This window comes from Telmatherina bonti, assembly GCF_933228915.1.
Source record: "Telmatherina bonti genome assembly, chromosome: 5".
Classification (NCBI taxonomy): Eukaryota; Metazoa; Chordata; class Actinopteri; order Atheriniformes; family Telmatherinidae; genus Telmatherina; species Telmatherina bonti.
In genome coordinates, this window is record NC_136623.1 from 34,878,111 (window position 1) to 34,891,201 (window position 13,091).

Here is a 13,091-nt window from a genome sequence, read left to right on the forward strand (position 1 = left end):
GGTTTTTTTCGACACCGGTGTTGCAGTCCTCAGGTTGTCCAGTGGAGATGACTGCTCTGTGTAAAAACACCAATAAAGGACAACACCAAACGTCAATCTCTGAACCCAACATGGCAGACACAGTCGGGTTTGCTGCTCTGAATGAAACACTGTGTGAAACAGCAGGAAAAATCCAAATGGGCTCAATCTGCTGCATCTCATGTTTATTACACAACCTACTGTAAGGTGGAATTTTTGCACTAAGGACAAAGGGTTAAAAAAAGCCTTAAAAATCTATGAATTTTTTGTTACATTGGAAACTTTTTACCTGGACAACCATCTTACAAGACTGTGCTGTTAAACTTTTTTTACTTGAGCTGTAATTAGGACAAGGTTTCATCTTTATCACTGCAGAGCCAAGAGGCAGTTTGCTGTTATACTGTAGGGAACCAGTATATGCTGGATTAGCAGCCAGGAATGCAGCTGTTAGCTTCCTCTGCTCCTCCTGCCGTCGTTTCTGTGGTATCTACTGGTCGTGAGACCTGATCAGATGCGTTTAGGGTTCTTGTTTCACACAAAGTCCACCAACATTTTTGTTGTTTTTAAAATATGTTTAATGATTTTAGATGCAATGTAGTCATTATTTCATGAATCTGCATCTAAATGAATATGTTACATTTTTTTGTTTTTGTATTTTCTTTTATTTTCCTCTTTGATATGAGACAAGATAGCATCATGGAACAAGACTTCCAGTCTTCAGGATGCTATTAAACTGTTCCGCTTCCTCTGTGTGCGTGTTTATAGCTTTTCCTCCCACCAAAGAGACTGTAGTCATTAGTATTTATGACATTAGTTATAGACTCACAAGGTTCATTTGTTTACACAGCCGTCTTCTGAGGCTGTAACAAACCATCAGAATGTTGCCTGTGTTTACACCAGACCCACCAACACCTTCTGTAGACTTCATACATTTCCTACAGTATGTATAGACATTTAAATGAGCCAATAAATATAGTTTTATATGGAGTCATATATCTATCCTCTTTTTTTTTTTATTGCATCACCTACAAGATTTATAGCTTCAGTTTTGGAATAAAGCAGCTCTCATAAGCTGCTTAATGAATTTATATAAATCATATGAATGTGTTACACAATAATGCGTATATATGTGTATATATATACACACACACACACACACACACACACACACACACACACACACACACACACACACACACATTGCATCCAGACTGTTAATTGTGCACATCACAAAGCTTGAATAAATTCCTAAAAGCTGAAAATGTTCATACAGAAAAGAATTATCAGGCTTCATTATAATAAATCTGTGTTGGTATTTTCCATTTATAAAATTAATGTTTGTTTTTTAAATGAATAATAAACATGGAAATATCTAAAAATGTCCAGAAACAACATAGAGACCCTCCAGAATGACTGGTGTTTACTGCATTAACTGGTTACAAAGTGCATGGACTTCATGGACAGAGGTCAAAAGCAAAAGTAACCTGCAGCATCGTTTCCCTGCAGAGTGAAGTGCACCTTCTCTCATTTCTCTAATTTACTTTTCATAAAGTAATAAACTTTAATAAACTAAATGTCGTGCTTAATGAAATATCCACGAAGACAGCTATTCCAAATTTTTATTAAATCTGACTGAAATGATGAGTTTTTATGTCTTACTCAAATTAATTTTTCCTACAAGTATGACATGAAGTAGATTACACAGACCCACATTGATTCCAATTAGCTGTTGCTGGAGAGTTCAGAACATGAATAAATAGTGCCAACCAAGTGGAGCAGTAGTGTCGGTCTGGTTAAGAAATGATCTGCAAAAGCAGAGATTTCTGTCCCTATCATCTATTCATCACCTCCTCTAATAACGTTACTGGTGATTTTATTAGAGCCTCCTTCTTCCCTTAGAACTGCTTTAATCCTTGGTGTCACAGATCCAACAAGGTGGAAACATTCCTTAGAGGTTCTGCTCCATGTTGACATGAAGCATCACACAGTTGCTGCACATCATGATGAGAATCTCCCGTTCCACCACATCCCAAAGCTGCTCAGCTAGGCTGAGATCTGGTGACTGTGGAGGCCGTTGGAGGACAGTGAACTTATCGTCATGGTGGAGATGATGTGAGCTTTGTGACATGGTGCATCATCCTGCTGGAAGTTTCCATCAGAAGATGCTACACTGTGCTCAGAAAGGGATGGACATGGTCAGCAGCAGGACTCAGGTAGGCTGTGCTGGTGAAACCATGTCATGCTGGTACTAAGGAGAGCAAAGTAGGACAAAGTGGAGATCACATACATGACAGTGTTGTCTGTCTGTCTTTCTACAACATAAAAGGTATGGATGGATAAAATCTTGGTGAAATCCCATGGATTGAATAAAAAACAAGTTATTTTTGTGATGATCTGGATCGACATCAGGATCTAAGGATAGAAATGATCTTTTTCTGCAGAATCATTCTGTCATTAGAACTTCTAACTCAAAAATAATGCCCACATTGGCATAAAAATAAAAAATTACAACAGCTTGGTGGAGGTCTGCGCTCTCCGATTGCTCCTACGCGTTAATTATCCATTTTACATTTGAAATAGCCAAATAAAGATTTTGGATTAAAAAAAAACTTTTGGCCAAGGCTGTATTTATCCAATGGGCATTAAGGGCACAGGCCCAGGGGCCCACCCCCACTTGAGTCAAATATGGGGCCCACGTAGGGCAAATACTAGCAGTTTGGACATGAAACAAAATGTACATAAAAGCCACATAGTTACACCACAGTGTCTAGTGTGTTGCTATTGGTACCATTGGCTGAGAGATGTTAGAAATGTTGTTTCACAGTCTAACATTCACAATTTTCAAAATGTTGTGGTGGGGAAGGGGGCCCCTGGAACACTGGGCCCAGGGGCCTGTGCACTTTTAATCCGGCCCTGCTTTTGGCCTAATTTTTTTTGGGCTTTAAAGAGTTAATAAGCTGTGATAAAACACTTTCCTTTTACATACAAGCAGAAAGCAAAAAGAATACCACAGCGTTACACACCAACCAGACACCACATGAATACTTCCACACAAAACGTCATAAATTTTATTCTTGCTTTTCAAATTGACCAAAAAGATAACAGAATCCTGTGTTCCAAAACTGCAGTCACTAAGTACAGGATACCATACAAAACCTACAAAATGCAACAATTACAAACATTTTGTTCAACATATAACAATTGTACAATATAAATTTATACAATACTGTTTGTTTTTATTTGGCACTTGATCACAATTTGCTAAAGTGTTTTAACAGAAATGTTACACCTGACACAGCTTTTCTATAGCTGAAAATTGCTTCCATTTATATATATTATATATTTATATATATATATATATATATTTATATATATATATATATATATATATATATATATATATATATATATATATATATATATATATATATAGAAGCAACAGGTTGTGACAGTATCCTTGCAGTAGTCCTGATTGTTGATCTGCATATTTTCTTCTTTAGAAAAAAAGAAGAAACAGCAGCAGTTTTCTGAACATTCAAAGCTTTGCTTTCATTGGAAAAAACGCAGTAAGTCAAGCTGATTTGCTGCTCGGTTACATTCAGGGGGCTTCGTGTGGATCCAAAAAACATCCCATTTTCTCTCTTTTACATTATGCGTGGAAGCCGACTGAAAGACGGCAGTAAAAGGAGGAGTTTTAGCGTGGAGCGTGATGAAAACGCCAACACAGACTCGTTGTTTGATATCAATAAAGTTGCATTAAAAACACATACATGCGAAAATCACATGCATAAGTGTTGTGTTAGTCAGTGTGCCCCCCTGCAGCCAGCGACTACTTCAGCATGCAGCAGATAAAAAACATCTAAAAGTGAGTGAAATTGTGTCTTTGTTCTTTAAAATGTCGAAGTAAAAAAAAAAAAGAAACTGGTTTACATGCTTGAAATCCAGCAACAGCTTAAATAAACAACCATTTTTCTATTATTATCATTATTATTATTTCGCAACATTTGCTCTGAACTGAGAATTCAGGAGTGTGTGGGTTTGTTGAACAGTTTTAGGTGCACTTTAGAATATCTACACGGTACTGTAAAGACTACATTTCTATTAGAAGCTAGAGCACGGTAACACCCCGTCTCTGGTTACTGATAGGAAAAAAACAAAAACAAAACAAGGAGAGGAAGAGATCATGGAGAGAGAGCAGCGGCACATCCTCCATTACATCGGTGAGACTCCACACACTACTGATCGGGGCACATATGCATAGTAGCATAACGTCACGTGTTCTTTTTGTCCCAGCACAATATAGGAAACAAAGTCTATCAAGTTTGAAAAACACAAACACGTTCTCACAGTAGAAAAAAGAGGAGAGTGAAAGCAGTACTCGTTGTGAGTGAAGGACAAACTTCACCAGTCCTCGTCGTGTCCTGTCACGCCACTCTCATGTCTCACACATGTTAGTGATGGAGGCTCAGCGTGGAGCCTCGGAGAGTACACAGAGCCAAGCAAAGACATCGATACAGAGACTCCAGTTTATACTACATATATACAACCTACTGTAAACCTTCGCTATGCTAACAAACCTAAAGCAGGACAGCTGAGGGGTTCAGTTACAGTCTGGGGGGTTTAATGTGACGACAGCAGCCTACCGCTGGAGTTCGGAGGGTTTAGATAAGCTGCTTTTTTTTTTTTTTCTTTTTGGGGTGGGGGAGATGGTGGTGAGGGGGAAATTTGGCTCCTGTGTCCAACTTTGAAAGTCCTTTCATTCAGATTGAAGGCCTGACTTCTTCATCATCGTCATCTTGTCATTCTCGATCGTCAGTCTGCTCCATCATGGAGAGTTGCAGGTAATTAGAGTCACCTGGAGAAGCACTGAGGAGACACGGAAAGACGGAAAAGATTAGCAGAAACTCTGGTTTCTTCTCTCGTAAATTTTAATTCAAATGGAAGTATTTTTATGCTAAATGTCTCAGCTTTCTAAAATTATTTTGCAGTGTAAAAATTTACTGTGAGATAACCTTAAAATACTGCTATTTTGAAATGATTATTAATATTATTATTATTATGAAGAAATATCAAATAGAAAGATATTCTTTCTGTTTTTTCAACAGGAGTTAGTAAATGTCGAGTATATAGGGTCTAAATTTTTCTAGACTGTAAAAAAAACAGCAAAACATTGTATTTCATACTGAATTCCTAAATAAATCTAAACAGATTTAAAAAGATGAGAAATATTTTATGAGATAAAATAAGAAGTATTTTAATCATGATTATGGGGGTTTTAAAACTTTCATACACTGTAAAAAAAATGTAATATAACATTGAAATACTACTATTTTATAATCAATTCCTTCATAAATTCTTATAGATATATAGTGTCACATAATGTGAAATTAGCCCTGTGATGGACTGGCAACCTGTCCAGCATGGACCCTGCCTCTCGTCTAATGGTTGGTGGGATAGACTCCAGCTTCTTGCCACCCTGAATCGAACTGAGCGGTATAAAATAATAAATGGATGAATAATGTAAAAGCAGAGATATCCAGTTTAACAGAACCATTATTAATACTGAACTAAATGCAGCAATCTGTTGTTGAGAAAACAAAATCACTTCCTAATTAAACTGAGAACAGGATCAGTACAATTAATTATGATGATAATAACTTTTACTTTATCAATCCAGAATGTGGAATAAGCCCTCGCGTTTTAACCATATCTAGATGTACTACAGAGCGGTAAACTGGCATATTTGTTGCCCAGGCAACAGTTGGGGGGAGGGGTTGAGGACCTTCGTCAGGGACCCATAGTAGTTCACATCTGTTGGCACATTGTAGGTTAGAAACCGGGTCCTCCAGACCCAAACCCACATCAGTTCCCACAACCTTTCTATTCATCTTCATCCCAGTAAACAGCCACCCTCATGTTGTCGGTAAGACTACTGTTTGTTCGGAAATGAGGTTTTATGTTGGCAAATATGCTCAGTTAAGTGTAGCTTGTGCAGTAATTTGAACGACTAATATAGTAAAAGTTTTTAAAAACTGTGTACATTTACAGCATTATTTTGCAGCAACATACTGATTTGTTGAAATCCCATGTGGCTCAGGAGTTGGGACGGCCCATTATCCATTTAGATTCTTGTGACATAAAATGCACATATTCCTGCAGAGTTGCAGCAAATAATGAGATCTTTAAGTTTGATTCAGCAAATTCACCCATTTGCCTGAAAACATAAATCTGTTGAAGTTTCATCAATGAAAAAAACCTCACAGAGGCTGCAAACATTTGGTTGAAATGTGTCTCGGCAGAGACAGCAGCAGTACATTAAACATGTAAAAATGGAACAGATGAAACCTGCCTCATCGTCTGTTCTTGTGCTGGAAAATTTCATGGTTTTGTCATTTAACAGGACAGGAAATCAACCACAAGTCAGCTCTTCATTGAGAAAATGATCTAGTTTGGTTGCTCCATCCATGCAGCTATCTATCAATCCATCCATCCATCCATCCATCTACCCATCCATTCCTCCATCCATCCATCCATCCATCTATCAATCCATCCATCCATCCATCTACCCATCCATCCCTCCGTCCATCCATCCATCCATCCATCCACCCACCCATTCATCCATCCATCCATCCATCCATCCATCTATCAATCCATCCATCCATCCATCCCTCCGTCCATCCATCCATCCATCCATCCATCCACCCACCCATTCATCCATCCCTCCGTCCATACATCCATCCATCCACCCACCCATTCATCCATCCATCCATCCATCCATTTGCTTAACCACTTGGTCCAATTAAGGGTTGCAGGAAACTGGAGTGTATCCCAACAGTCACTGGGTGAGGCAGGTACACCTGGACAGGTCAGCAGTCCTATCATACTACTCCTAGACAAAATGCTAATGAATAAAAGTTGTTTGAATTTTTATTGAAATGTGGGTCATTGTTTATTTTTTGTGGTTATCAATGAAAACCTATTGTCCTGCTCCCGGTGATGAATTCATAAATGAACAACAGTTGCTGCTGATCTATAAAAGTTAATTTAGAGTCCAAGATAATACTGTTGCTGTATATTGTTTTTCTTATGCTTTCAATATTTTTTTTTGTAAATTTAAAGGTCTGAACAGGTTTGTTGTGTGTAAAGAAATGTAAAATGAATGAAAATATTTAGAAAAAAAAAGAGTTAATTTACTATTTATCAAACAAAATGACAACGTACCATTGTCCATAGTGACTTTATTTTGCCCTTTAACCCCATAGCACGCTCCCAAAAAAGTAATAAGTAGAAAATTCTCTTTCTTTATCTAAACTCTTTATTTGTAACTACAGCAAAATGTAAAATGATGATAATTGTTTGCACATATGCATGATTTTATAACCGTGCACGATGCTCCAGGATTTGTGTAGTGCAAAGGGTGTCCACCAGGGGGCGGAGGAGATGCTCCAGGTTGTATTAATCAGGGTGTTGAGCAAAGTTTTTACCATAAAGTGAAGTAGCGGTATATAAAATATAACACATTAGGCTTAAAGGGGTTAAACCATTATGTCTCCAACCAAATCTAAAATAAAACCAGGTGTGTCGGTCCATTTAGAAACCTCAGTAGATAAGATAAGATGATGTGATACATGCACAGCTTGGTGTGGTTGTTGGTTCTACAACTTTCTGATCCTGAGGTGCTTTTTTGCAGGTGGAGTAACAGCAGGACTTAGACCTGGATCCCAGATTTGATTTACTGATCACAGTTCAACATCACAGTTCAGTGAACCAGCTCCTGGAGTCATATTTCTAACACCAGTTTAAGAGGAATTAGTGGAGTTAGTGAGGGTGAATGAAAACTAGTAAATGGTTAAACGTGATGTAATATGGCTTCTTAAACCTGAGGTGAAGATATTTTACCTCCTAATCAAGCTAACTAAGGTTTGTTTATAGTCTAAAGATGGGAAAGCATCTTTAAAACCCTTCAAATAGGATAAAATTCAGATAAAAGGACTCCAGTGGGAGCTGGAAGTCAGTTCATATCTTACATGGTAAAGATTTAAAAGAAACTTTTCTCTGAGCATCGACACCTTTTACAATGACTCCGATTCACCAGACCACCTCCTACTAAGTCTCTTATATCATGAACTCCATGCAGTCAGAAAGCCAGTGCCACTGTGGGTGACCCATCCCACATCCTGCAGGGCGCTCCGAGCCTCTGAATAGATTCCCTCCAGCAGGAGACCTCTCTGCATGGGAGGCTCAAACACTCTCCTCTTCTCTGTTACATCAGTACAGCGGCGAGGCCTGCACGACTCTGAACCGAGGAGTTCTTTTGCCTTCGCTGCAGCCATGTTAAAAAGCTAACTGAACCTGCCTTCAGGTGAACGTGAGCCTTACAGATCATCGATGCCTCAGGTTTAGAACTGGCCAGCACTGCTGGGGTCACACTGCAACAGGCGCACGATGGAGGGGTCGCTCTTCGCTCCTTTGATGAACTCCTCCAGAGAGAGTTTCCCTTTAACACATGAGACCAGAAAGACATCAGGATCTGGTTTTAGATTCAGCGGACAGCAGGGAACAAAATCAATCACTTTATGTGGAAAACAGTTTTCATACAAAAACTGGAAGCAGAAGAAAAAGCACATAAGCACATAACATTTAAAAAAAACTCATAAAAACAACGAATCTACGCCTGCTCAGCCACAGTGTTCTCCTAGGACAGACATTCAGAGGGTCAGCGGGGACGTGAGGAAGAAAACGGGAGACATGAAATGTTACAGGATCATTCAGTTTCTAGATGACGTTACAGGATTTTTAATTACATTTTTATTAAACCTCATTAAACTGGTCATTGCCATGACAACAGCAGCACCATTAAACACAGAAAGACAAATAAAAATACACTCCGCCAAGGTTGCCCTTTTATCACTGATTCTGTTCATAACTTATATGGACAGAATTTCTAGGCGCAGCCGAGGTGTTGAGGGGATCCGACTTGGTGGCCTCAGGATTGGGTCCCTGCTTTTTGCGGATGACGTGGTCCTGTTGGCTTCATCTGGTCGTGATCTCCAGCTCTCACTTGAGCGATTCGCGGCCGAGTGTGAAGTGGCTGGGATGAGAATCAGCACCTCAAAATCTGAGACCATGGTCCTCAGCCGGAATAGGGTGGATTGCCCTCTCCGGGTCGGGAGTGAGGTCCTGCCTCAAGTGGAGGAGTTTAAATATCTCGGGGTCTTGTTCACGAGGGAGGGAAGGATGGAGCGCGAGATCGACAGACGGATCGGTGCGGCGTCTGCAGTAATGCGGACTCTGCGCCGGTCTGTCGTGGTGAAGAAGGAGCTGAGCCAGAAGGCGAAGCTCTCGATTTACCAGTCGATCTACGTTCCTACCCTCACCTATGGTCATGAGCTGTGGGTCGTGACCGAAAGAACGAGATCTCGTATGCAGGCGGCTGAAATGAGTTTCCTCCGCAGGGTGGCCGGGCTCTCCCTTAGAGATAGGGTGAGGAGCTCGGTCATCCGGGAGGAGATCAGAGTAGAACCGCTGCTCCTCCACATCAAGAGGAACCAGTTGAGGTGGCTCGGGCATCTGGTCAGGATGCCTCCTGGACCTCCCTGGTGAGGTGTTCCAGGCACGTCCCTCTGGGAGGAGACCCCGGGGAAGACCCAGGACACGCTGGAGGGATTATATCTCTCGGCTGGCCTGGGAACGCCTCGGGATCCCCCCCGCAGAGTTGGCAAATGTGACTGGGGAGAGGGAAGTCTGGACTTCCCTGCTTAGGCTGCTGCCCCCGCGACCCGACCCCGGATAAGCGGCAGAAGATGGATGGATGGATAGTTAATTCAACATGTAAATGTAACTAAAAGGTAACAGTAAATATTAAATGGCTTCACACACCTACTCCGAACATTTCGTCTGAATATTTCTTATCGAATCAATGTCAAGTTCAGCGTACAGATCAGAGACGAGATTCTTCGTGATATTATCCTGATATTCACATCCGACGGATACACAATCGACCAATCAGGGAAGGCGTGTTGACAGCGTGACTAGAAATGCAAGCGTCACTTTATTGTTGGTACTTTATTTAAGTTATGTATCACCATAGCAACCATGGCAGAGCATCTCATTCTCTTAGTTATCTCTGCTTCTTCATGCTAGCAGTTGGCTGCTGAAGCACATCATTGTTATTCATCATCATCATCATCATGAACATTCATTCATTCATTCATTTTCCAAGCCGGTTAATCCAATGAAGGGTCGTGGCACAGCTGCAGCCGATCCCAGCGGTCTTTGGGCGAAAGGTGGGGTACACCCTGGACAGGTCACTGGCCCATTGCAAGGCCATCATGAATTTAATTGTCATTATTTTAAATAAAAAAATAAATTAAAATCAGACTAATAGTCAATAAAATTGTTTACAAAAAACCTAAAAGTTTGTTATTAAAAAAGGCACCTCATCTTCAAAGGGTATAATAATAATAATAATAATAATAATAATAATAATAATAATAATGGTAATAATAATAATAATGGTAATAATAATAATAATAATAATAATATTAATAATAATAATAATAATAATAATAATAATAATAATAATGATAACCTGGTTATCAAACGCTATTATCATTATTATTATTATTATTATTATTATTATTATTATTGGGGCTGCATGGTGGCATAGTGGTTAGAACTGTTGCCTCACAGGGTGTACCCTGCCTTTCACCCAAAGACTGCTGGGATAGGCTCCAGCTTCCCGGTGACCCTTCATAGGATTAAGTGGTTAGGATAATGAATGAATGAATATTATTATTATTAGTAATAGTAGTAAGAGTAGTAGTAGTGGTATTATTATTCAGAGTCAGAGTAATCACAGGGAAATTAAGCTAAATGAAGCAGTAAATGTGTTAAACTGAAGGATTTTATTCTATCAGCTTCTTTTTTTATATATCTGTAAAAAATCAACAAAATAAAAGCCTTTTCTGTTTTTCCTGCGCTGTTTGCAGCAGTCCAACAGTTCAGTCCAACAGTGATAAGATGAATTATTTCTTTTGTTTCACTTCACTTTCGAACCCTGATAATGATGATGATGATAATGATGATGATGATGATGATGATAATGATGATGATGTTACTTTCACCAGCAGGTGGCGACGTTCAGATGTGCTCCTGTCTTTCTGCTGAAAGCCTTCAGACTCCAGTTGCGTCCCTGCTTGCTTCTCCAGAGAAGAGGAAGCAGAATAAAGACAAACACACCTCCATATCCCACTCCAAACATGTCTTCATCGTCCTTCACGTCTTATTTGAACCCTTTTCTTTCTCTACCCGGCTCTCTCCTACCCCACCTTCCTCCCCACAGCGGTTTCTGATCTGACTGATCTGTCCGAATCACATAACGTGACTGTGTCTTGGCAGATTTTCCATTAACATGACATTTATTCTGACATTTGTAGGAGAGCTTGTGCTCCTGAGAACCGCCTCCTGTTGCATAATCATGTGTTTTCATTGCAGCTCTGCCTGAAGGCCAGAAGATCGCCTTCAATCTTCCACACAGTCTGAACACACAGATCTTCCTCTGATCAGCTTCTCACTCGGCTGAACTCACCATCTCTGTTTGTGTCCATCTGCCTGAAGATCTTCTCTGTCCTCTTCTCAGGCGTGGACTCGTCCTCGGGCATCTTCATCACAGAGGAAACCATCTTATAAATCGCCTGGAAGAGGACAAACATTGAGGTTATAACCTGTTTGTGGTGCTAATGGCTGCATAACTCAGTTTATTCATGTTATCAGCTGGAAGCATTTCTCTCCTTGTCTTCTGATCTTAAAGCTTTGCTGACGGATCTCTTCCATCTCTTTCCCTCTTTCCCACGCTGTCAGATCCTCCGTAATAAATACACCATCACTGCTGCGGTTAAACAGTTTTCCTGCCTCAACAGAAACGGTTTCCTCCAGTCTAACGATGGGTTTGCTCTGCAGCTCCTCGGTCGTCTGTCTGCATCCAGAGCCTGAATTTTAGCCAAAAAGCAGCAGCATGTGTTCAAATGTGAGTAAATTATGCCGTACGTCTGCAACGGCTTTCATTTGACATTGTAACTGATGGTCGACCTCATAGCATGTGGGGATAAACATAATAATTATGCATCACTAGATTTATTATTTGCTTTATTGTTGGCTACACTCAATGTGCTTACATTTGAGCCATGTTCATACTAAGTGTTGGTAAGCTACCATGTGCAGCCACAGCTGCTCTGGGTTGACGGAAACGTTGCAGCATATGTGTGCCAACCACCTTTCTGACCACCATCATTCATGCTCTAAATGGTGGGAATATACCATATACTTGTGATGTTTTTGCTGGTTCCAGCTGTTAAAATCATGAAACTGACTGAGGTTACTTCAGGCTTCCTGAGGATTTACTGAAAGAACACTAAGAAACGTTGCATATGAACCTTTTGTTGGGTACAAAAGGTGCTGCGTCCAACCATGTCTGTCTTTAGTGAGTTAGGGTCAATCTGTCAGCTACTGCTTTGTTGTGGTCAAATTAAAACGCATCGGGTGATAAAAGCTGTAGCTTGTTTTCCTCATTAAGACTGCGGTTGCTAAGCAACTAAATGTGAATTCAATACATTTAACTTGAGCTAATGTTTTAGCTTCGTTTACCAGGAGATCTTCGGAAATCTTATGTTGAAGACATGACAGACTCGGACCTAAGAAGAACCTAGAATGAGCAAAAACAAAGCAGGATTTGTAAAGAAACTTCTCGGACTGTTACGTTCTCCATAAGAACAGAGAAAAACATTGTCAGGATAGTCTGTGCAACTTGGGATTGTTTGGGTGGAAATGTTGGAAATGTTGCACCTTTATTTGGTTTAGTTTGTTTTCACTCTTTACTCAAGAGGACCAAACCGCCTGGATGTCACGCAGTTACAACAACTGCTAACTAGGGGGCAATATCCCCGCATACAGCCGCTGAACAACAAGAGAGAAGAAGCTCTGGCTCATTGATTGGCCAGGATTGAAAACAGCTCAGAAACAATGGAGCAACAATGAATTTCTGCAGTTTTAGGGCTTCAGTTTTACTCTTTTCA

General features: G+C 40.1%; 1 protein-coding gene across 2 annotated transcripts in view; it reads right to left on the bottom strand.

The window, feature by feature from the left end:
• Positions 1-3,567: 3,567 nt before the first annotated feature.
• Positions 3,568-13,091, bottom strand: part of ncalda (neurocalcin delta a) — a 114,864-nt gene continuing 105,340 nt past the window's right edge. For both annotated transcript variants that reach the window (XM_079241224.1, XM_079241225.1), the window contains 3 exons: positions 11,609-11,714; positions 8,398-8,515; positions 3,568-4,884 (listed from right to left, as the gene is read on the bottom strand). In XM_079241224.1, coding sequence (XP_079097350.1) covers positions 8,418-8,515; positions 11,609-11,714 — 204 coding nt within the window. In that variant the 3' untranslated portion in view covers positions 3,568-4,884; positions 8,398-8,417. The remainder of the gene's footprint in view (positions 4,885-8,397; positions 8,516-11,608; positions 11,715-13,091) is intronic.